At 37.7% G+C, this 21203-nt stretch overlaps 1 protein-coding gene across 2 annotated transcripts in view; it reads left to right on the forward strand.

Moving 5' to 3' along the window:
- TUT7 (terminal uridylyl transferase 7) overlaps positions 1–17790 on the forward strand; it is a 39257-nt gene extending 21467 nt beyond the window's left edge. For both annotated transcript variants that reach the window (XM_090038623.1, XM_090038624.1), the window contains exons 16-29: positions 1040–1140; positions 1773–1830; positions 2950–3053; positions 5629–5718; positions 5797–5910; positions 6028–6105; positions 7259–7436; positions 7933–7980; positions 8061–8152; positions 9434–9549; positions 12614–12939; positions 15310–15386; positions 15547–15610; positions 16736–17790. In XM_090038623.1, the coding sequence (XP_089894749.1) occupies positions 1040–1140; positions 1773–1830; positions 2950–3053; positions 5629–5718; positions 5797–5910; positions 6028–6105; positions 7259–7436; positions 7933–7980; positions 8061–8152; positions 9434–9549; positions 12614–12939; positions 15310–15386; positions 15547–15610; positions 16736–16803 (1514 nt within the window). In that variant the 3' untranslated portion in view covers positions 16804–17790. The remainder of the gene's footprint in view (positions 1–1039; positions 1141–1772; positions 1831–2949; positions 3054–5628; positions 5719–5796; positions 5911–6027; positions 6106–7258; positions 7437–7932; positions 7981–8060; positions 8153–9433; positions 9550–12613; positions 12940–15309; positions 15387–15546; positions 15611–16735) is intronic.
- The last annotated feature ends 3413 nt before the right edge of the window (positions 17791–21203 follow it).

Consider the following 21203-nt stretch of genomic DNA (forward strand, 5'->3'; position numbering starts at 1 on the left):
TAGCAATTTCTACATGATGATATGGTCTTGTTCCTATGCATATACCATTTCCTGCCCCTATAAGGCATATGCTCTCACTCTCTCTCTTTGTGTTTCTTTTATTCTTACTTTAAAAAAAATCAGTTGCAGGGATTGGAAAACTTGAAACTGGTATGGAGTTTTGTTTTTTGTATGTTAAATTTTGCTTGTTAAGAAATAGCTATGCATCACCTCAGCACAAAAGAGTAACAGCAGGTTAAGAAACTAGGAGTCGCAATTCAATATACAGTTACTGTATTTACTCAAATCCAAGATGTCTCTGGATTTAAGATGACCCCCCCCCCACCACCAATAATTACATTCTATACATGGAACATTTTAAAATATTTTTCCATGTATAAAACCTAATTATTGGGGTTTGTCTTAGATGCATCATGCCATGCCTCCCCCGCAACTTTACATCCTTGCTCCCTGCAAACGCCTCCCCACCCCCTGCTTCACTGCATACCCTTCATGTTGAATGGTTAGACAAAAACCTCATCTTGCATTTAAGTAAATATGTATAGTATTTTTAGCCACACCTTGCTAACATAAAAAAGACTTTTAAAGCATTTTAATATTTTCAACATACCTGTCAACTTGCTAAAACCTCATGATAACCATTTTCAAGCACATGATCAGAATTTCAAAAATATTTTTGAAAGGCAGATTTAGAAAATGGCTCCAGAAATTTCCATTCTTCTCGACATTTTTTGATTTTTATCTGATTTCTAAAAATAGAAGTTGACTGGACCTTTTTCTGCTTTTAACCCAAACGTATCATAATTTTTAGTTTGTTTGACATAAATGTTCATCATGGCAAAAATACCTTTTTAATTTCTGATACCTTACATTAACTGAATTAGAACCTATTAACTTTGCAGCGCTATCTTCCTTAGAAGAACAAGAAATTTGTCTTATTTATTAAACAGCCCCTTTAGAAAGTAGTTCAGTGTTTAACAGAGACATGGTATAACTGGGCCAGTTCAAAACCATGATTGTACATCATGTTTTTTTATAGGAACAAAGCTGAACTTGTTTGGCTCCTCAAAAAATGGTTTTGGCTTCAAACAAAGTGACCTAGATATCTGTATGACAATTGATGGACGGGAAACTGCTGAGGTAACTTGCAGAGCATTTTTGTACAAATTTGTACATGTAGTTAAGTTGTACAGTTTTTTTAATTCTATGACAAATATTTTTAAAAAGAACCTTCACATCAGGTTGTCTGAAAAATCAGGGTGCTGGATTCAGCATTCCTGCTCACTATCACTTGCTGTCAACTATATCATCGTCTTACAAGAATTCTCTCCCTTGCTGCTTAATTCTGCAGGGAAGCTATATTTTTCAAGGAAATTAAGATGCATCTAGTTCAACATTACAGTTCTGCTGCCTAATAAACTAGAGAGAGAACAAAGAGTGGGAAAGGAGCAAGACCTCCTCTGTTAACTAACAAATGTTTTAAGTGCAAATTTACTTAAAAACAGAATATTAAAATATCAGTTAGTGTTGATCTCGTCTTAAGCTGCACTTTTTAAAACTGGTTTTGTATCATTGCCATTGTCTGTATAATTATATGCCATTTACTGATGACAAGCAAAGAGAAGTTTATCTGCTGAAATGGCTTTGTTAAAACCCTTTCTAACTGCTATAATTATACATAGCTTTTCTAAAATTTTGCGAGAAGCTCTTCGTAATTAACACAGAATAGTTTTAATACATTGTAATCCTTTCTTTCTTTTATTTAATTTCAGGGGCTTGATTGCATAAGAATTATTGAAGAATTAGCAAAAGTACTCAAGAAACAGTCAGGTATCTTTCCTGAAAATAAGTGTCTTAGTTCTTTTTACATAAATTTGTAAGTAATTCATAGAGTGAGGTGGTTTAAGGGCATAGTGCAAAATTGCTGTTGAGAAATAATGAGCCTAATATTAGTGGGGTGGAAGCCTTAGACCATAAATACTTGCATATCTTCATTTGCTTAAGTAGATCTATTAAGTGTCATAATGTTCATAGGGTTGCTGGCACACATTCATTTGATGGTGTGATGACAGGAATGTACACATGCATGGCAGTAGGCATGATTTTGGGATCAGATCCCATCAGGCAATTGCTACTCACCAATGCAGGGGAAGCCCAGGATTATGAGCCCAGGTTCCCACTGCACTTTCCCTGCCCCATGTTCCATTTAAGGAACTATGGAGGCCAGCAACAAAAAAAGTGTTTACACATCTTTTGTGGACAGTTTTTGTGGCTGGTTTCCCATTTTGTTGATCCTTGTAATTCCTTGAATACATATAAAAGTTAAAGTTTATGGTGAGATTAACAGAGTAATCTTGACTTCTTCAGTGTAACACATCTGCCAGGAGTCTTGGACTGGGTCCATTTTAGATGCTATGACAGATGCTATGTCTGCAAACTGTGTACATAAAAACATGTTGTAAGCTGAAGTCTGACTGAGGACTGAGCCACTAGTTAAACTTTTAAACTTAACTATGCATTTTTTGATACATTATCATTGAAACAGCTGGTAATATTTATCATCATTAATACTATTTTTAACAAGAATTTTTTTTATATTTTAATGCCTTTTTATGAAAAAATCATATATGGTTACAGTGAACTAATCTCTCTCTACATATCAAGTTATTAGATATTTAAATAATTTCCATTTAGTTTTTAGTTAATGTTAAAAGATTAATTTTGCATTATATTGAATAGGTTCTGTGCTTTTTTGATGAGTGTTCTTAAAATTAGTGTTGTAATGTAAATTGATTTTGTTATGCTCTTAATAAAGAGTTCAAGTATACCTTTGATATCTTCCAACTGATTGAAACCTACTGCAGTCTTCGGAGAGTATTATTGGAGTACTTAATTCCATGTGGTGTTATCTTTAAGTAGAAAATCAATCATTTCAATATTCCATTTTAGGTCTAAGAAATGTCTTGCCCATAACAACTGCTAAAGTCCCAATTGTCAAATTTATCCATGCCAGAAGTGGTCTTGAAGTAGACATCAGTTTATATAACACACTAGTAAGTATCTCTTAATCTTTTTACATAAACTGAGGGAAGAATGGGACATTATCATGGGGATTTAGCATGCTTTTTCTTTTCATGATGTAGTAATCATTGTCGTATATCACTTAGTGCAGTTGGGTTCTTAGAATCTAATCCACCATTTATCTCTGCCTGGGTAGTCCAGTATAGAATTGAGACCTTTAAAGTGGCTATTTCTTATTAAGAAGGTAAACTGGTAATACCAGTCCTTGGGTGTTTAGATCTGTCTTTAGGCTTTGGAGGGAAAAGAATAACATCCTAAATAGCAAAAAGACCATTGCCACATGTCTTATGAGCAAGGATTGCTTTGTATCAGGGCTATCTGAATTGTCATGATATAAGTAGATATCTCCTGGACTGCTATGGAGAATTAGGTTGGTAAAAGGAAGAAAATGTTAGCTTAAAGTCCTCTTACTGGCATGTATGTCCAAACTGAATCTGTTTATAGATTTCAGTTTGAACTCTGAACGTAGGTTTTGAAGAAACAAAAAAGCTTGTCAAGTATTAGAAAAATGTTTTTAAACTTTTGTATCGGTGTGTGAGGTAGATCTCAGGAATGTTACTTTGTGATGAAAATTTGTTCTTGAAGGTTACCCATTTGTATGGATCAGTCAGATAGCTCTTGTATCTCTGGACTGAAAAGGATGCGAGTTTGGTAACCATACCAGATATCATCTCCCAGAAACCTTTTGAAGGTGCAGTGTTAGGTTAATGCTTTACTTCTCTCAGATAATATCCTTCGAATGATGCATCTTGTCATGTTGTGAGTGGATAAATGTTAAAAAATGCTTTTAAGGTCTCCTTAACAGAGCATAACATTGTTATCTCGATGAACGCGTCCGTTCTCGATAAAACATCTTTCTAGTGTCAAGGACCATGCATTTGCTGCTGCTGGGAATGCAGTAGCTGCGGTGTTTGCCTGTGACTTTGTAGCAAAGGCTAGATACAGGCATTTAGTTTCTACCAAGAGAATTGTTGTCCTCTCAGTCAAAAGCAAAAGTGTAGAGAAGTTTTAGATTTTTTTTTTTTTTTCCTCCCAGAGGGGGGGGGGAAAAAAGGCTCTGGGTGAGAAATAACCCTGAAACAACCAATGTTAAATTGCTCCCGGGAGAATTTCTCCTGGAAGATTGAATATCTGCGTGTGCTTTTCCCCAGCTTCTCTCCTGCAGATCAGGAGGCATGGAGCATGGGGAAACTCTCTCGTGTCTTCTTGAAACTGGGGTAACCTCATAGATTGGGAGGTGAGGTGAGCAGCAGCCACAACTCCCTGCCGCTTCACCTAACTTCTTTGATATAGTCCCTGGTTTGGGAAAGAGGCAGGAGGCTTTGCCAACTCTCTCCAGCTTCTCCTTTCTACACCACTGCCCTGCTGAGTGGCAGAATGGTGATTTTAAAAGTTGGTGGCTGGGAGCAAGGCTAATTGCCAGGAGGATAGGCATTGTCCCATGGTGGCAGCCTTCTTGGTTCTCCCCTGTGGAAGAATAGCTCCTATTCCTTGCATTTTGGGCTGGCCCAGGGGAGTGATGGGAAAGATGGGGAACACTACCCTTACAGCAAGGCTCTGGGATAAAGCCCTCTTCTCAGCTGCCAGCTTTAATATTGCTGTTCAGTTGGGCAGTGGAACAACCAGGGGAGCCAGAGGGACTTGGGAGCAGATGTGCAGAGGCTTTTCCCAACCTAGCTCCCAGTTCCTGAACCCTCTAGCTTCCCTTTGCTGCCCACCCAGCTGACCCAGAGCAATGCAGAGTAAGGCAGGCTGCTGTGCCTTTGCAGCAAGGCTCAGGAGCCTTGCTGCCACAGCAAAATGCCCCTGCCTTACCTGTGCTGCTCTGAGTCAGACTGGAGCAGTGTGGTGTGCAGCAGGCTGCTGTAACCTTGGAGGGGAGGAGTGCTCTCCCCTCTCCCTGCATTCCTCTAGGAGAGTGCAAGGAGGAGGGCTATTCTCCTGCAAGGGAGAACTGAAATGGTTTCCACCATGGAGGAATGCCTACCCTCTTGCATATCAACTTATTGGGGGTATGTGGGAGACATTCTTCTCTGGTGGTAACTCTCCCCAGACATGGCAGTTACTACTTTTCAACAGCACCTGCCACTTGACAGCCTGCCTCCTTCCCAGGCAGGGGAGACAACAGGCTGTTAAGTAATGGGCTCTCCTAAGTGGGATGGCTCAGGGAGCAGCCCTCTAGTGCCCCCTGGCTGGTAAACTTGCCTGTGAAGCTCTCCAGCCGTGAGCCTAGAGAAACCTCTGTACAGTTTAGCTCCTGGGCTGTTTTTCTACCAGAAGAAATTTCTTCTGGTAGAAGTGAATTTCTGATTTCAAAGTCTAGCTTATAATAACTAATAACTAACAATGGAAAGGTTTGGATGTGTGCATGCATATAAAGGAGTAATAAGCCTTTCAGCCAGTGACTGAATAATTTTTGGATACTTCTTGCCAAATAAAGACTTTTTTTATTTTTTCAAAGTTTCCCTCAACAGAAGCTGTAGTCTGCTAACACATTTTCCACATCACTCACTGGTTCCCAGAATTGACTACCTTGTTTATTTACAGGCCCTGCATAACACAAGACTCTTATCGTCTTACGCAGCCATTGATCCTAGAGTGAAATATCTGTGTTATACAATGAAAGTCTTTACAAAGGTGAGTTCTACTTCAAGTATTCTGGAAGTGATAACATTCACAGCAAAAATTTATATAGTTTAACATTTCTCTTTCTAGATGTGTGACATTGGAGATGCATCTAGAGGTAGCCTTTCTTCCTATGCATATACTCTTATGGTGCTTTATTTTCTTCAGCAAAGAAATCCACCAGTTATTCCTGTTCTTCAAGAGGTATGGTATGTCAAGAAATAAATTAGTAGAAGTCAGTTTTTTGGTACACTGTTGACTAAAATATTTATTGAAATATCAAATCTGAACAGCTATACTAACTAGTTACTCTATACTTAGATCTACAGTGAACCAAAGAAGCCTGAAATTTTAGTTGATGGTTGGAATGTATATTTCTTTGACAGAATAGAAGAATTGGTGAGTATTTCACTTTTCATTTGATATAGTATTATACAAAACAGTTCCCAGTGCTTATAGTGGGCCCCATGGTTTATTCTCCACATGCCTGCTTTCTAATATGGGCCCTAAAACCATGGCTGCCTATTAGTACTGAAAATAACCAGGACAGCCAAGTCTGTCCATAATAGCCAGCACACTTATCAAAGTATAAATAGTACCTTTGTCATTGACATATGAGGGTAAATGGGTAGCACTATTTGCCCTTCATAAACAGCTGCCCACATCAACCATAGACCTTTAAGTGGTGGGGTCTGCAACTTGCAAACTAAAACTACTTCTGTTAAGACGTGTTAAAAGTGCAGGAGTTGTAGAATCCAATCACTAAAATTGTATTTGTCTTTGAGTTATACATATGGGAGGAAAAATAAACATTTCTTATAAATAGCACATAAATTAGGGCAAGAAATATACTATATTTGAAAGAGAAAAGTAACATTTATTTGCGGCAGAAGGGTCAGAAAACTTCTATATAAAAGTTGTACCTATTCATGTTTGTTGTCTTTAATAAAAAAAAATGCCTAAGTTCTCTCATATTAGAGAGACATTGAGAGAGAGCACTGCTTATATTTCTAAAGCAGTGTAGAGGACATAGCCAGATAACTAAAAACATTGGACAAATAATGGAAGTGTGGCTAAATATATCTGTTTTTGAAAATATTGGTCTTATGTCTTCAGACTTTCATTACATAATTGTTTACATAGAATATATGAAATGTGCATCTTTGTGTGTGGGGAGGTAAAAGTTACAAAACATGAATACTTTGCATTTGATTGTTTGTATTGGGTTTTGCTAAAAATCTTGCCAATCTGCACATTCCTTTGATGCGTGGCATAACTCTTCAGCTTAATTTCTTAAATTTAGTGGAGTAACTGTGTTTAATGAACAGTCTGCTTAAATGATCTTTTTCAGAGCAGGCAAAATTGAACAGGGAGAGGGGAAAGAAATTGCTAATTTTGATGCTACTTAGATGATCCGTAATGTATTAATATTAGCCTTCAAAATATGAAGCGATGGAAGTGTTTAGAATAGCTTTAAATATGCTTCTGTATTACATTAAGCTGTGTCTGAATCGCTGAATATCAGAACAAGATTCTTTTCCTTCATTTCCAGCCAGCTGTTTGGCCCGACTATCATAAAAATACTGAATCTGTTGGACAGCTATGGCTGGGACTTCTCCGTTTCTACACAGAAGAATTTGATTTCAAGGAACATGTCATCTGCATTAGGAGAAAAAGTCTACTTACAACCTTCAAGAAGCAGTGGACTTCCAAATACATTGTCATTGAAGGTAGACATTAAATGCAGAAGTCACTGATATGTGGGGTTGCTCTAATATTCATTTGAAGACATCTGCCTTTTCCATGTGTCTTTTACTTTCTTCCTGCTGGATTAAGAACTACTACTCCCAAATACTTGGAAATTCTTAAATGTTGCACCAGGAACTATGTCAGGAAAGCTTGAGAATAATTCCAAAACTTGTCAGTGCTGGCACTAACATTCTGGCCAGTCTGACTTTTGTCATAAAGTCTTCATCCTCATCCTCTCCTCTCCCCTCCCCTGCTCCCAGCCCCTACATTGAATTTTCAGCATTTCATTCAGACAGGGCCTGTGTCCTTTTGAGTGTGCTCTGTTTTGGTATATACAGAGAAACTAATTTTTGTGTATAGAGTTTGCAGTTGAAATAGAATATTGGATGGCTCATGTACATTTTAACTGGTAAGAACCACTTGATTTTTTCTTCACGCTAGCTTTAGTAATATAATCCCATAACATTCTTCATATAGATCCCTTCGATTTGAACCACAATCTTGGAGCCGGATTATCAAGAAAAAGTAAGTATCCATAAATAGCACATAGAAGAGGTAAGGATCTTGTTTTGGTTGGCAACTAATTTTTTGCTTTCATTTCTTAGTGACAAATTTTATAATGAAGGCTTTTATCAATGGCAGAAGGGTGTTTGGTACCCCAATTAAAGGATTTCCTAAAGAATATCCATCAAAAATGGTAAGTGTCTTAAGGGGGGGGGGGGGTGTCCCTTACTTGCCATGAAGCCTTACACAGGATTCATGGATAAACAGAGTTGTACTCTGTTAAGGACTAACACTTTTTCATATTTCACTGGCATCCTAGGTAGTCAAGGTTCAGAATTATACTGTAAATTGTTGCCTCCCCTGGTCTAAAATTTATGTGGTTGAGCAGGCTGCTTTAAGAGGGAAATAGCAGCAGCCAGGGGATCAGAGAGCATCAGACCTTGCAGGCTTATGGTTATAAGCAAGGACTTATGCAGTTCCATATAGCTCTGGATTACTTCTAAATTAGCATGTGAAGTAAAAGCTGTGCCTTTTCTCTTTTCATAGGGAACATAGCAGTTGTGTATCAAGTTAGGAGGCTATAGTTAATCATAGAATCATAGAAGTAGGGTGGGAAGGGACCTTGTAGATCTTCAAGTCCAACCCCCGGCTTGGGCGGGAGAAAAGACTGGACTCAAATGAGTCCAGCCAGGTAGTCATCAAGCCTCTTCTTAAAGATCCCCAGGGTAGGAGCCAGCACCACTTCCCTAGGAAGTTGGTTCCAGCTCCTAGCTGCCCTAACTGTGAAGTAGTTCTTGCAGATGTCTGATCTAAATCTACTCTCTAATAATTTGTGTCCATTGTTGCTTGTCATGACAAGTGTCTCCCCTAAACCCTTCTGGTCCCCCATAGTGAGTTTATAGACAGTCACCAGGTCCCCCCTCAGCCTTCTCTTGTGAAGGCTGAACAGTTTTAGGTCCCGCAGTCTTTAATGGCCTTCCACATTCTGTAGTGGACCACTGCATGATAGAGAGCACTGCCTAGCTCTTTCTGGGAAAATCATCCCAGGCCTTTCTGTTGAAAGTGGTCCACTTGTTGTGTTGATGTGGCCTCACTTTCTAGTTTTGCCTGTATGACTAGCAGCAAACATTGCATTTGTCCCAGGTCAAGTTGTGCCTGAGTTTGTCCTGGAACAGAAATGTCCCAGAAATGGTTTGTACACAGCCCTTCCAGTCAGGGTTTAGAGAACAACCAAATGTACTGCTGCTTTTCTGCTGTTGGTTCAGTTATGCAGTCCTGGGACAGTGGATCAGACACTTTGCAATGTCCTGGGACAAACTGTTAGCACTTCTTATCCCATTAACCTTTTTCGGGCTCGTTCTGGGATAATGGACATGAATATCTAAACAACACTTTTGTCCCAGGATAAAATGGCTTCTCCCAAGACAAATGTGACTTTTTTTGTAGCCTGTAACTTTTTTTTTTTCCCTTTTAGGAATACTTCTTTGACCCAGAGGTACTGACAGAAGGAGAACTGGCCCCAAATGATAGGTGCTGCAGAATTTGTGGTAAAATTGGGCATTTCATGAAAGACTGCCCCATGCGAAGAAAGTAAGTATAGTTTTGGGGATGTTTTTTTCTTTGGTACTACAGGTTTCCTTAGATATTTTAAGGTAGATTGTTTTAATAACTTTAGATTTAAAATAATAATCTCACACTGCACATTTTGTTTTAATTCTTAAGCTGAAAATGTGCCTTTTTGCATTTTTGGGGCTTTTGTTGGATTTCGCTATTATTACATGTCACTATCATCAGAATTGGATTTTTACAGGAAAAAAAAATTTCATAACCTTTGATGAAATGTATATTTTACCCAAGGTACTACTCAGCAATTTCAGGGATATTTGTTCTGGCCTAAATAAAGGAAAGCATTATTCGGAGAGTATCTGAATGCAAAGATGAATAGTGATGTGCTGGAAAGAGAGCTCATGAAAACTTTCTATATGTTTTTGTTTAATAGCTTCTATTTATAGAATCCTGGAGCTCCCCAGCAAAGGTACCTTTTGTGATGTTTACTGAATCATGCTTCTCATCGTGCCAAAAAGCAAGTAAAGGGCACCACAGCATGACTTTTTAGACACCCACTCACCAGAACTGAGCCGAGCTTACACACAAGAACAAGGCTTCCTGGACTCGGTAACAGATGTCCAAAATTCAATAAATACCTTACTGTAGAAAATGAATGCAAAACTGATTTTCTTGGACTTTAGATGGTAAACTCTAATGTCTGCATTTAATTCTACAGAAGCAATTAAGGATTGCAAATCATAAAATGGTGACATTAAAATAAAAATCCAAGAGGAAATCATAAAAGCTTGTGTGGTTTAGTTGGAGGTGAATGGATAATTAATTTCTGTTGCAGCCTTAATACCCTGGAAGATTAAAATCCAGGCCTATAGGGTATTGGCTGTTTGAAAGGAAATAAACAGATTTTTATGTAAATGGTTTGATTCCAGAAGTACTGAGATCTGATGAGAAAGCAGGATGAGTTTTTAGGGGGCTACATTACTTAGACAAATGTGCAAGTAACAGAAATAAGATCCATAGACATTTCATTCTCTAGGTATGAATACATGCTGTTTTCAATTTCCTATGTGCAAAGCATAGGTCAATGACTTTTTTTCTCTCCCCTCTTTTCCCCCCTCCCCTGTCCATCTCTTGTTCTAGCTCTAAGAATATGGACTGTTATAGGGATGGTCAATGTGTGGCATGCATGCCACAGCACAGACAGCTGCTGTGTGGCATATGAAAACCCAGGCACTCAGTAAAAGCGGCTGGAAAATATGCAGGACACTACTGGGGGAAGAGGTGTTAGATGTCACTGCCAAGAGCCAGTTTAATTCTTTTCTAGCTGTGCAGCTGTGACCAAATTCAGGCCTTTGCATCCTTGCTTGCCATATAAAACTGGGGCAGTTGCAAAGCCAGGGAAGTGTTAATCTTGTTGTTAGCTATGACACCTTGCTTGCAGCAGTATTCCTTACTCCCACTTTGTTCCAAGTACCCACAGGCTCCAAGCCCTTCTGTGTTCATTCTGGCCTCCTAGGGTGTAGACTCCATGAGGTACTTCTGGGAGTTGGGAAATACAGTGGCACTCATGGAGGGTCAGGTTAATTTGTGGCATGCTAGACAAAAAGGTTGGCCATCAGTGGGCCATTGCAGTAAAGGCTTGTCTAGAGAAAATCATCCTGGTTCAATTGTATGTTTAGTCAGGTTGAAGGCCTGTAAAATATTTTTGTGTGTGTGTGTGTGTGTGTGTGTGTGTGTGTGTGTGTGTGTGTGTGTGTGTGTGTGTGTGTGTGTGTGTGTGTGTATTATGCTTTAAGCATATATTATGCTTTAATAAGTTCTCAGCCCCATTTTGGATGCTTAAGACAATCATTTTGTAATATATGCAGTGCACTTCTATATTAACTGTCCTCCACTCATGCAAAAATTAATTGGATTCCAAACCTAAATCCCCAATATTGCGGCTGGAGTGACATGAAATTAAACTTCTTATATATACACACACCTTTTCTGAGAAGGCCTTCAACAAATAACAAAAAATAATTACATAACTACCTTGAGAAGAAGGAACATGTAAGTTCAATTAAATATCCTTTTTTGTACTACATAGCTTTATAACTTGATTAGGGAATTGATGTGACACCAAGTTAGTAAGTGATCCATGTGTAACAATGGCTGTAGTTAAGACTGTAGGGTAGATTTTCAAAAGCATCTGAGTGGCTTTAGGGTACCAGTTAATGAATTTTGTAGTAGATTTTGAAGTATCATGGGCACTTTGAATCTACCACCCACATTAAAATTCTTTAATGTTGTTAATTTTTGGCCATATTTTTCAAATGCATCTTGATTGAATAATACCTAACCAAATTTTACCAAACTTGAACTATGGCATCCTTTTTTGTGAAGGATGATACCAATTTATGGAAAAAAAAATAAATTATTTGAGAGGACAGCATCTTTTTTAATGTTGTTTCTTAATTGCAAGTCTGACTTGACATAATTTTCCCTGGTCTTACAGAGTTGTTAATGAGCCATTCTGCTTTCCAGGAGTAAGCCATAACTAAATTATATATGCTCATAATTCCTCAGTCAAACTCTTAATTGTAGTCCTTTATTTTTTAGTGTTGTAAGTAGCTGGGATGGACTCATGATTGTGAATTAAAAGTTTTTTTTCCTTAATATGTCTAGCATTTAGTATGAAACTGGCCACATTTTTCAAATGTGTCTCATGATTGAATAATATCAAATCAAATCTGGTCCAACTTGAAGCAGTTAAGCTATGGACTGTGAACTGGAAGAATTTTGTCCAGCTCAAATTCCCAGAAGTTACTATTACTGTTTGACCTCTTCTGAAAAGATGCTGGTGGTTTTTCTTTTTTTTCATGATGCTCCTATTGTACATAATGCCTTTTTTCAGCTAGGCTTCAGCAGACAATTTGCCATGAGTGTATGAGTAAATACTGCTAAGTTCATCCCACCTTTGCTTTAGTAAAAAGGATAGGCGCATTCACTTTTGTTACATGTTGCAGAAATGCTTTTAAAGTTATACTTGTTTTAATTCTCTCCTGTATCTACTAACATAAAGTGTAATTGCTGTTCTCTTCTGCAGAGTGAGACGGCTACATGATCACGAAGATATCAGAAACCAAAGGTACCCAGAAAATAAAGAGAAAAGAAGTAAAGAGGACAAAGAACTACAAAATAAAACCACAGAAAAAGACACCTTAGTCAAAGAGGGAAAGATGCAATTAGGTGCATCTCAAAAAAACAAACTAGGGAAAGGAACAGTGGAAATGGGAAAAGATAAGACCCCCAGGCAATCAGCAGAGAAATGGAAACGGCAGGAGGACAGAGATTTAAGAGAGAAACGTTGCTTCATCTGTGGAAAAGAAGGACACATTAAAAAAGAATGCCCACACTATAAAGGACCTGCAGGTAAGAAACCCTGATATGACTCAACATGAGCACTTCTCAAACAGAGCATATAACTCTCTGAAGTATGTAATGCATTTAGCTAACTAAATGGATCAGGTTTAGTAACCAATGTGTGCTGATCATGTGTGCTTTTTCAGGAAGGTGATAAACAAAAGCCCCACTTCCTTCCTTGGTCTTTCACCTACATTAAATGACATTCTATACCTGAGAAGGGCAAGACATGAACTTTTTAGAGATGGAGCACTCGTCCATAACTTTTTTTTTTTTTTTTGGCAGCACTCCATTTGAAAACCACTGTGCTGCCACAGCTTACAAGATAACTCCTTACTGAATAAGGAATTTAATGGACTCTTAACTTTTTTCTTTTCACACAACAGCAACATTGTAATAGTTATCTCCTACCATATTCAGGTTAAAAAATAAATAAATAAAAACCACAGTGAAGCACAAAATTAAATCAAGTGCTACTCTATTGTTTTCTCTGTGAGAAACTCCTTGATATGTATTGGGTTGTTATGAGTGGAATAAACATAACTATGGTCACAGCCTATGTAACACACAATTCATCTCTTGGTTATGCAGAAACAAAGAGGCTGTGAAACCCTTAAAATTCAGACTTGAGTGGTGAATAAACCTTGCCGTAATAAACATTGGGTTTTTGTTTTCAAACATAAGCATACAAATACCGTGTGCTCTGTCAGCATATTTCCCTGTTCTAAGAGCAGTTGCTTTCAAATGGTCCCTACAGAACCAGACCAGGAAGCAAACGAGACAGGAGCAGCTGCTCTTGTCCTACCCTTTCCTTGTCTGACCCCACGCACTCCTCCCAGAAACAGGCAGGTAGGACTGTTCCATCTGCTCCGCTTGCCTCTGTTTCCAAGAGAGACACTTTGAGCATTCTTGCCACAGCCACTTCCCAATTAGGCTCTGCAGGTGGAGTTTCACCCAGCTGTGGCAGCAGTAGTGCCCACCCTCACTATAGCACCCTTTAGAAGTTCTTGCATCACCCAGGTTGAGAACCTGTGCTTTAGACCCAGAAGACAAGCTCCAGTTAAAACTTTAATATCTGGCTTTTTCTACTTCCCTTCATAATATTTGTTAAATAAGTATCCAAATTTAAGATTTTATTTCATCTACTAACAGTAAAAATTGGATCCCCAGCTATCCTTGTCACAGATTTTAAAATGTTTTAAGCAATGGAGACTAAACTATTTTCCCCCCATAATTAGTTCAAAATTGTTGCAGATCTGTACAATTTAGTTCATGCTCAGATATAATGTGGCAATCTGTAAAGTTCTTCCAAGTCAGCAGCCAGACGGAAGGAACATGCCTTTTCTTTAATACCATGGGAAGAATGGCTATTTTACCTGAAAACCACTGATGTGGAAATCCTGGGATGACACCAAGTCCTTCCTCCAACTAGAAGCCAATTGCCAAATTATCTGAATTAGATTGACATCTCTTCACTCCCTCAAGCAGTCAGTGAAAGAGAGTATCAGTTCAGCAAAGTGAAGTATGAAGCTGAAGCCTATCCTAAGAAAACTGAAGGGTGCTCTTCAGCTAGCCTCCATCATCAAAAGGAATATCAAACTGCACCATTTCCTGAGCTAATAAGTTGTCCCACTTGAAAAGTTTCTAAATAGAAACACTAAAAAAATTACACTTCTGTAGAGTATTTTTTTAAATGGCCTGGAAGTAATAAGGAGTCCTATCCAAAAAAAAAATCTTAAAACTGGCCTCAACTGTCCTGCATAGCTTAAATAAGAAGGCCGTCTTGGTAGGATACTTGTGAAGTATAAATGAGAGAGAGAAATTTTGATACCATCCAAGACTGTTGCAGTCTTCCTTTCAGGAGGGAAATTTATGTAATTTTTAGGTGTTAAAGATTTCCAATAATACCCTTAAATTTCCAATAATACAGGTGTGCTTAGCAAACCACTTTAATTGCATAGATGGTCAAAAATAGTATTCATGGACTCTAGTCAAACATATGGGTTTGATATTAGGTTTCAAGTCAATGTTCTGGCTGGCTTCTGACCTTCTGAGTCACTCCATTGGCTCTCCATGTACCATTGTATGTGTTCTGAATTTTTTTTACTCACCCTCAGGACTCCATGATCCTCTTCCACATTTGCCCCTTTTGCACTCATTTGGCCATTGACATTATCCTTAGTATTTGTCCCTTCCCTTGTCTCACCTCTTTCTAATCCTGTACTTGGAATGCCCTTCCAACTAAATATAAAATTACAAGGCACTTGGATAATGTGGTGATAGAGGCCATATAGGTGCTTAAGATAGGCTGATGGAAATTGTTTGTTGCAGTTTCTGATAAGTAACTCTAAGTAATTCTTTATTGTATTATTCTCTCAGGTTGTTCCAAGTCAGAAGCTTTGTGTGGATCCCCTTCTTCACCCAGTGCTGTTAAACATGCTGGTAGACTAAATCAGGTAAATGCCATGTAACCTGTTTTCTGTATCACTTCTTTTTAAGCCTACTTAACCTGCTCACAGGAATCTACTGCAGCTGGTGTCAAGATTTTAATTGCACCCTTTTGGTTGCATGTTGTAATTTGTATGTTCATTCATCATCACTATGTGTTATTTTTAGGGAATGCTTTTACATGAAGAAAAAAAGAAACAAAAAGGAAAAGTGTTTTTGAGTCCCCAGTCAGGTTGGTAACTTACCTTTTCAGTTTGAAAAAAGATCACTAGCTAAAACCGTGTTTGGGGAGCTTAACATGTTCTTGCCCATTATCTATTAACCCTTGCTGATGAGAATTTTGGGTTTTTTTTTTTGTATAAGTTCTTCTCCCTTCTCTTCCTGTTCTTGACTACTGGAGAGAAGGGAATATGTGCTTTGAAGGAGTGTCTATTAGGATGTATACATGGAGCATTTTACTGTAAGACCACCTCATAGGAATGAATGGTCTATCTCTAGAATTTTACATGATCATTTAACTTAGGATGGAGTATTAAAGGAAATACATCCTTTGATCCTACTGAAAAAGGTGGATAGTTAGGCTCAGAAGAAAGCTTAGAAATAGTCTCGCCATGTGAACAGGAAAAAGATTCAGTAGGAGGTTATACTTGGACCTCCTATATATTTTGTTAGAAGGACGATGCTACTGACACAGCCTTGCATAGTTTTCAAACATTTAATAAGTTATAATTTGAAGAGAAGAGCAAGAGGGTTGGTTTTTTTGCAAGTTTCTTTCATTAAACAATTTGGTTTCAAGTTATCTCAGTGTTGAGGTGCTCAAACTGGCACTACTTGGTTTTTTGTAGCATGGGTGCTAGACACTTTCAGGAGAGAAAAATGAAGTGGTAGTTGGGTAGAACTCAGATTGCTATAAAGTGTCTAAAGCTAAATACAAGTCAGTCTTGAGGACTTGAATTTATTTATTTATTGGTTGTTATAGTTGAAAGTCTTATCTCATAAAAATGTATTGTATTTAAACACAAAGGGGAAAATTACTAGTTTGTTCCAAGTCATTCAAGCCTCAGTCTTCCTACTTAACCCATCTTAGGCTTTCATTAGTGATCATTTAGTGCATGAAGTTGTCTTACACTTGCTTTTGACATCATTTAAAGGGAAAAAATATAATCATTTAGATTAGTTCATCTCTAGGGCTACTCTAGTTTAATCCAAGTATGTTGTTTTGATTTTTTTTTTCTCTCTCTAGGTTAGACAAGTAAATTTAGAGAGACCTTAAAATCTTTTTCAAAAAGGTTGTATATAAATTATTTTTTTGGTTTAGTTACAAATGTAGTAATGTGACTTTTTTTCTTCTATTTAGGCAGTCTTTCCAATAAATATATGACTCAGGGAAAAGCCTCACAAAAGAGGACCCAACAAGAATCATGAGGGACCGAAGCTCATAAAATGCAATACAGACCGTCCATGCACTCAAATTAGGTTTATTTTGGCTAAACCATCTGGATTCACAGGACAGCAGCACAAAGCTAACTTCAACTTAAGTTAAAGAAAACTTCAGTATTTTATTTTAAATTGCTAAAAGGCAAAGCAGCTATGGATTTTAATGCAGTCCTCCAACCACGGACTCCTGCTCTTAATAGATTATTTGAGTATTTTAATAGAAAGCCATGGTGTTTATATTTGTTTACTAGGTAAAACTGGTAAATAAGGGCAGGTACTCAAAATGGACCATTTTCAAGGTTTTTATCATTCAACCTGGCCCTTTGAAATGCACTAAAATTGTGTGCAAGCCAAATATAATGTTATATTTTTCTTCAAAAAAATTTTTTTTTGAAGGAGGAAATGATATTTATTAATGTTGATTGTTTACTGAATCCTTGTGTAAAAGTGTTTGAAATGTTTGTGGACTACTGCTGTGTTTGCAAACATTTTTTTTTTCTGTGGAGAACTGAAAACATGGACATTTAGTAAACTTTTATGTAAAACCTCTGTGGACAAGCAGTGCCATTGAGTTTGGGTTTTTCCCCTCCTCTGTGATTTTAAGAGAGTTAATTTGCTGCTGTGCTTGTGTACAGAAAAAGACTGAGAAGCAGGTTAGTCCTGTTTAATGCTGCTAAGAACTTTCTCATGGCCTTCAAAATGCAACAGACAAAATTGCTTTAAGGGAAAAAATAAGTTATATTCAACAATTTAGGGTAAATGCATTTCTTTTTACAAAAAAATAGAAAAAGAAGAGGATCCATCTGCCAGTCAAGGATGTAATTAGTGTCGTCATCTCAAGTTTTTCCTCAAAGTCCTTCTGGAGTTGGTACTGTACCATCAAACCCTGTTCAGGAAAATAACCAATCCATGGTAAAAAAATGAAACCACTGTTATTTATGACTTCGAAATAAAAAACCAAAAGTTCAAACTTTAGATTATCTACCTCTCTTCTTACACTGTACTTACAATTCCCTGTATTTTTGCTACAAGTACAAAATTGAATAGGAGCATAGGAGAATGTAATTCTGCTATGGCTGTTTGTTTAAATAGTGTTATATTTAAGATGAATAGTTTTTCAGTGACTCTTAAGATTTTTCAAGGGACCTAAGAGATTTGAACACCCAACTTCTATGGAGTTTCAAACTACCTTATGCCCTTTTGAAAATTCTAGCTGTAATATACTCTGAAATTCATTACTTCACACTTTTTTTTTTCTGTCTATCATGCATCAAGTTAAACCTTACCCAGAGACTAACAGAAAATAAATGCAGAGAAATCATCTGACTTGGATGGTATGGTATTTGTCAAGGTCACTTCAGCATTGTATCTTAAGGTACATTTTACTTACTGTAAAACTGAATGTAAAAATCATTCAGTTCTTCTCTCGGAAGCAGACTACTTATGACTCTGAAAGTGCCGTTTACTGACAGCAGTGTATAAAAGGTGGTCTTGCTTTGTATATATGCTTTTTTAATTCTGCCTTTTAAAGGTTTCTTTGGTATGTGGATAGCAATAAAGGAGAAAAATTTATGGGGAGGGAGCAGCATCACTTCTGAAGTAGCACATCATCTCTCCATACATCAAGGATATTCCGAAAATTCTAATTTTGCTTGCTGTTAATTTACCCTCTTCTTCCCAGCACCTTTTTCCAAGAAGCATTCAAGTGCGAAGCCTTCCTCATGACAACTACCATTATGTGAAGGCTTTTTCTGTGGATCCACCTTTTGCTTTTCGAAAGTTATTTCCCAAGCCAACTCATTTTTGCTCTTCTCCTTCCTGATAAATCAGTAAATACAGAATACTCCCATAACCCTCAAACTAAAACCCTAAACCTGGGTTGTATATCACAAGTACTGTATGTATGCTAAAAGGCTGGACTGAATTTCTACTAGTGAATGCACTGATGTGATTGGCTGTAGTGGAGGAATATGGTGACTTAAATTGGATGTACGTCTGTTGGATTAATGTATTATTATAGTTTTATTTATTGTTAGAGATTTAAGGAAAGGAGTAAAGTGTACATCTTTTAATTTTTTTTAAGGTATAACTTTAAAGCTACTGCTGAAAATTAAAGTAGAAGAATTGTGAGTTACTACTTTGTAATTTTTTTTATATAGGATTTTGCTTGTTTTATGGCTATATTAAAAAATTATAGGTTTGCATGCAAGAAATTATTCTAACAAAACTGTGTGTACAAATCTTTCTCTTATAAACAATCATTCCCAGAAAAAAGCTACACAGTAGCCTTTGTCACAAGTTCAAAATGCATTATGTTCAATTACACAGAACATGCATAGCAAAACTTTCTAATACTATCCAGTTGACTTCCAATATTTTTCTCTGTATGTAGTACAAACATTGATTTCCCTTTTGACTAGCTGTAAAGGATTTGGGAGCCCTCATACTTAGATCAAGGACTGGCAAGAACAGTCAAAATTTAAATTTCCTCTTGTAGTGATGTTGGTAACTTAACAGTATCAATACTTTTTTTTCTTCAGTTCAGTGCAATTCCCAGTGGAGTCTCCCCTTCCCATAATCCCCAAAATACTTAAATGCTGAGGGAAGCTGTGTTAGAAAACCAGAAGTGCCTTTCTTTTCTGAAGGGGACTCCTAGGTCTTCATTCCAAGTATTTGTATACTTTGAAGGGTGTTACCAGAGATGAACATGTCCATCATCTTCATAGTCTTTTTAGAATGTTGTAGGGAAGGATCCATTTTGTGCCATCTCATATGGAGCTCTTCCAGTGAGATAAAAAAGCAGGGAGCAAGCTGAGTGTTGTCCCTCCCCCTCTTCCCCCCCCCCCCAAGAAAAAAGAAAAAACAACAAAAACAGTTTGTTGTATTTACCTTGATGTGCAACAGTTCTTTTGTGCTCTCTTGGCTGAACTCCACATTTTGTTTTATACCAAGAGATGCCGCCAGTGTTGGAAAAAGACAATTTATATATTCCAAATAGGCAGCACTGCTAATTTGCAATTCCTGTGAAAAAGATGCTTAACACAGGGTATAAGTTGATATTAATCTATCTGTTTTTGTGCTCAACAAATAATTGTTCATAACGAATGCCTGCCGACAAAGAATATTCTTTCCTGTAAAATGAAATTGTCAAGCACCCTTTCTGATGACCCTGTCAGTTGCTTTGTGTTCAGATGCTTGGGATATTGACAGATTCCATAGGATACTGGAAAGCTTTAAACATTGTTAAAGAAAAAGACTTCCTTTCTAAAACAATGTAATTTCCAGTCCTGATATGCAGAAAGAATACCTCATATATCCAGCAGTGTGTTGGGGACAGTGAAGAGAGAGAGATGTCTGAGACATGAAACATCCTAAGGCAACAGAAGAAGCAACAGTCTTCAGCCTACAAAGCAGAATGATGATTGTAAGGAAGGCGATTCATCTGTACCTGGTCTCAGGATATGGACACATGACGCAGTTGCTACAGAATAATCTAGCTCAGCTATAACTGGGGATATAAAGCCTGCCCTCCCAAAGGTTTAACTCAGGGGTGGGAAATTATATTGGGCGGAAGGACACTTACTGAGTTTTGGCAAGTCATTGAGAGCCGCATGACAGGCAGCCAGGGGCAGATGCATATTAATTTTCTACATTTTTTAGCAGCCCTGCAGGCCGGATAGAATGGCCTGGTGGGCTGCATCCAGCCTGCGGGCTGGATTTTGCCCACCCCTGCTTTAACTGCCCTCAGTAGGCATTTACAATGTTAGGCCACTAGGTAGTAACATTAGGACGCAGCTCACTTTTAAGTAAAGATCTACCCCAGGATGAAACTAAATAGAACTGAATTGGTATACTGTGTGGCTGGTACACCAATGTAATTCACTGCGATGTATACTTACTCGTTACGCCTTACTTTTTGAGGGGTAACTTCAACAGTAAAATGACTTATAATACAGTAGTGTAACACAGCTGTGCATCATAAGCCTGCTCCACTCTCCCCCCCAGAGTCAAATTTATTCCAGAGTAAATGGAACAAGTTAGGGACTGGCGCACACACAAAACTGTATTTGGTCACCTCTGTTCACCCTTGTATAAACATATATTTCAAAACAGCTTCAGAAGAGATGGTAGTAATACTAGGTTTTCTGTTTTATGTGTGTTAAAGAATTTGCGTAAATGTCATACTCTTCCTATGTAACTAAAGAAAATGCAGTTGGGGCAGTTCAAGCAATTGCTATCATTTGTACTTGAGAGCAAAAAAAGAATATTCAGTCTCTACCTGCATTTTTGAACCATTATGATCTTATTGTATATCCCAAAAAATATGTTTGTGAATGCTTACCTTAAACAAATTGGCTAGCAGAGATAAAAGTGAGCATGTATTTGCC

The sequence above is a fragment of the Crocodylus siamensis genome, chromosome 3 (genome assembly GCF_052110815.1).
Source record: "Crocodylus siamensis isolate JL-2025a chromosome 3, ASM5211081v1, whole genome shotgun sequence".
NCBI lineage: Eukaryota > Metazoa > Chordata > Crocodylia > Crocodylidae > Crocodylus > Crocodylus siamensis.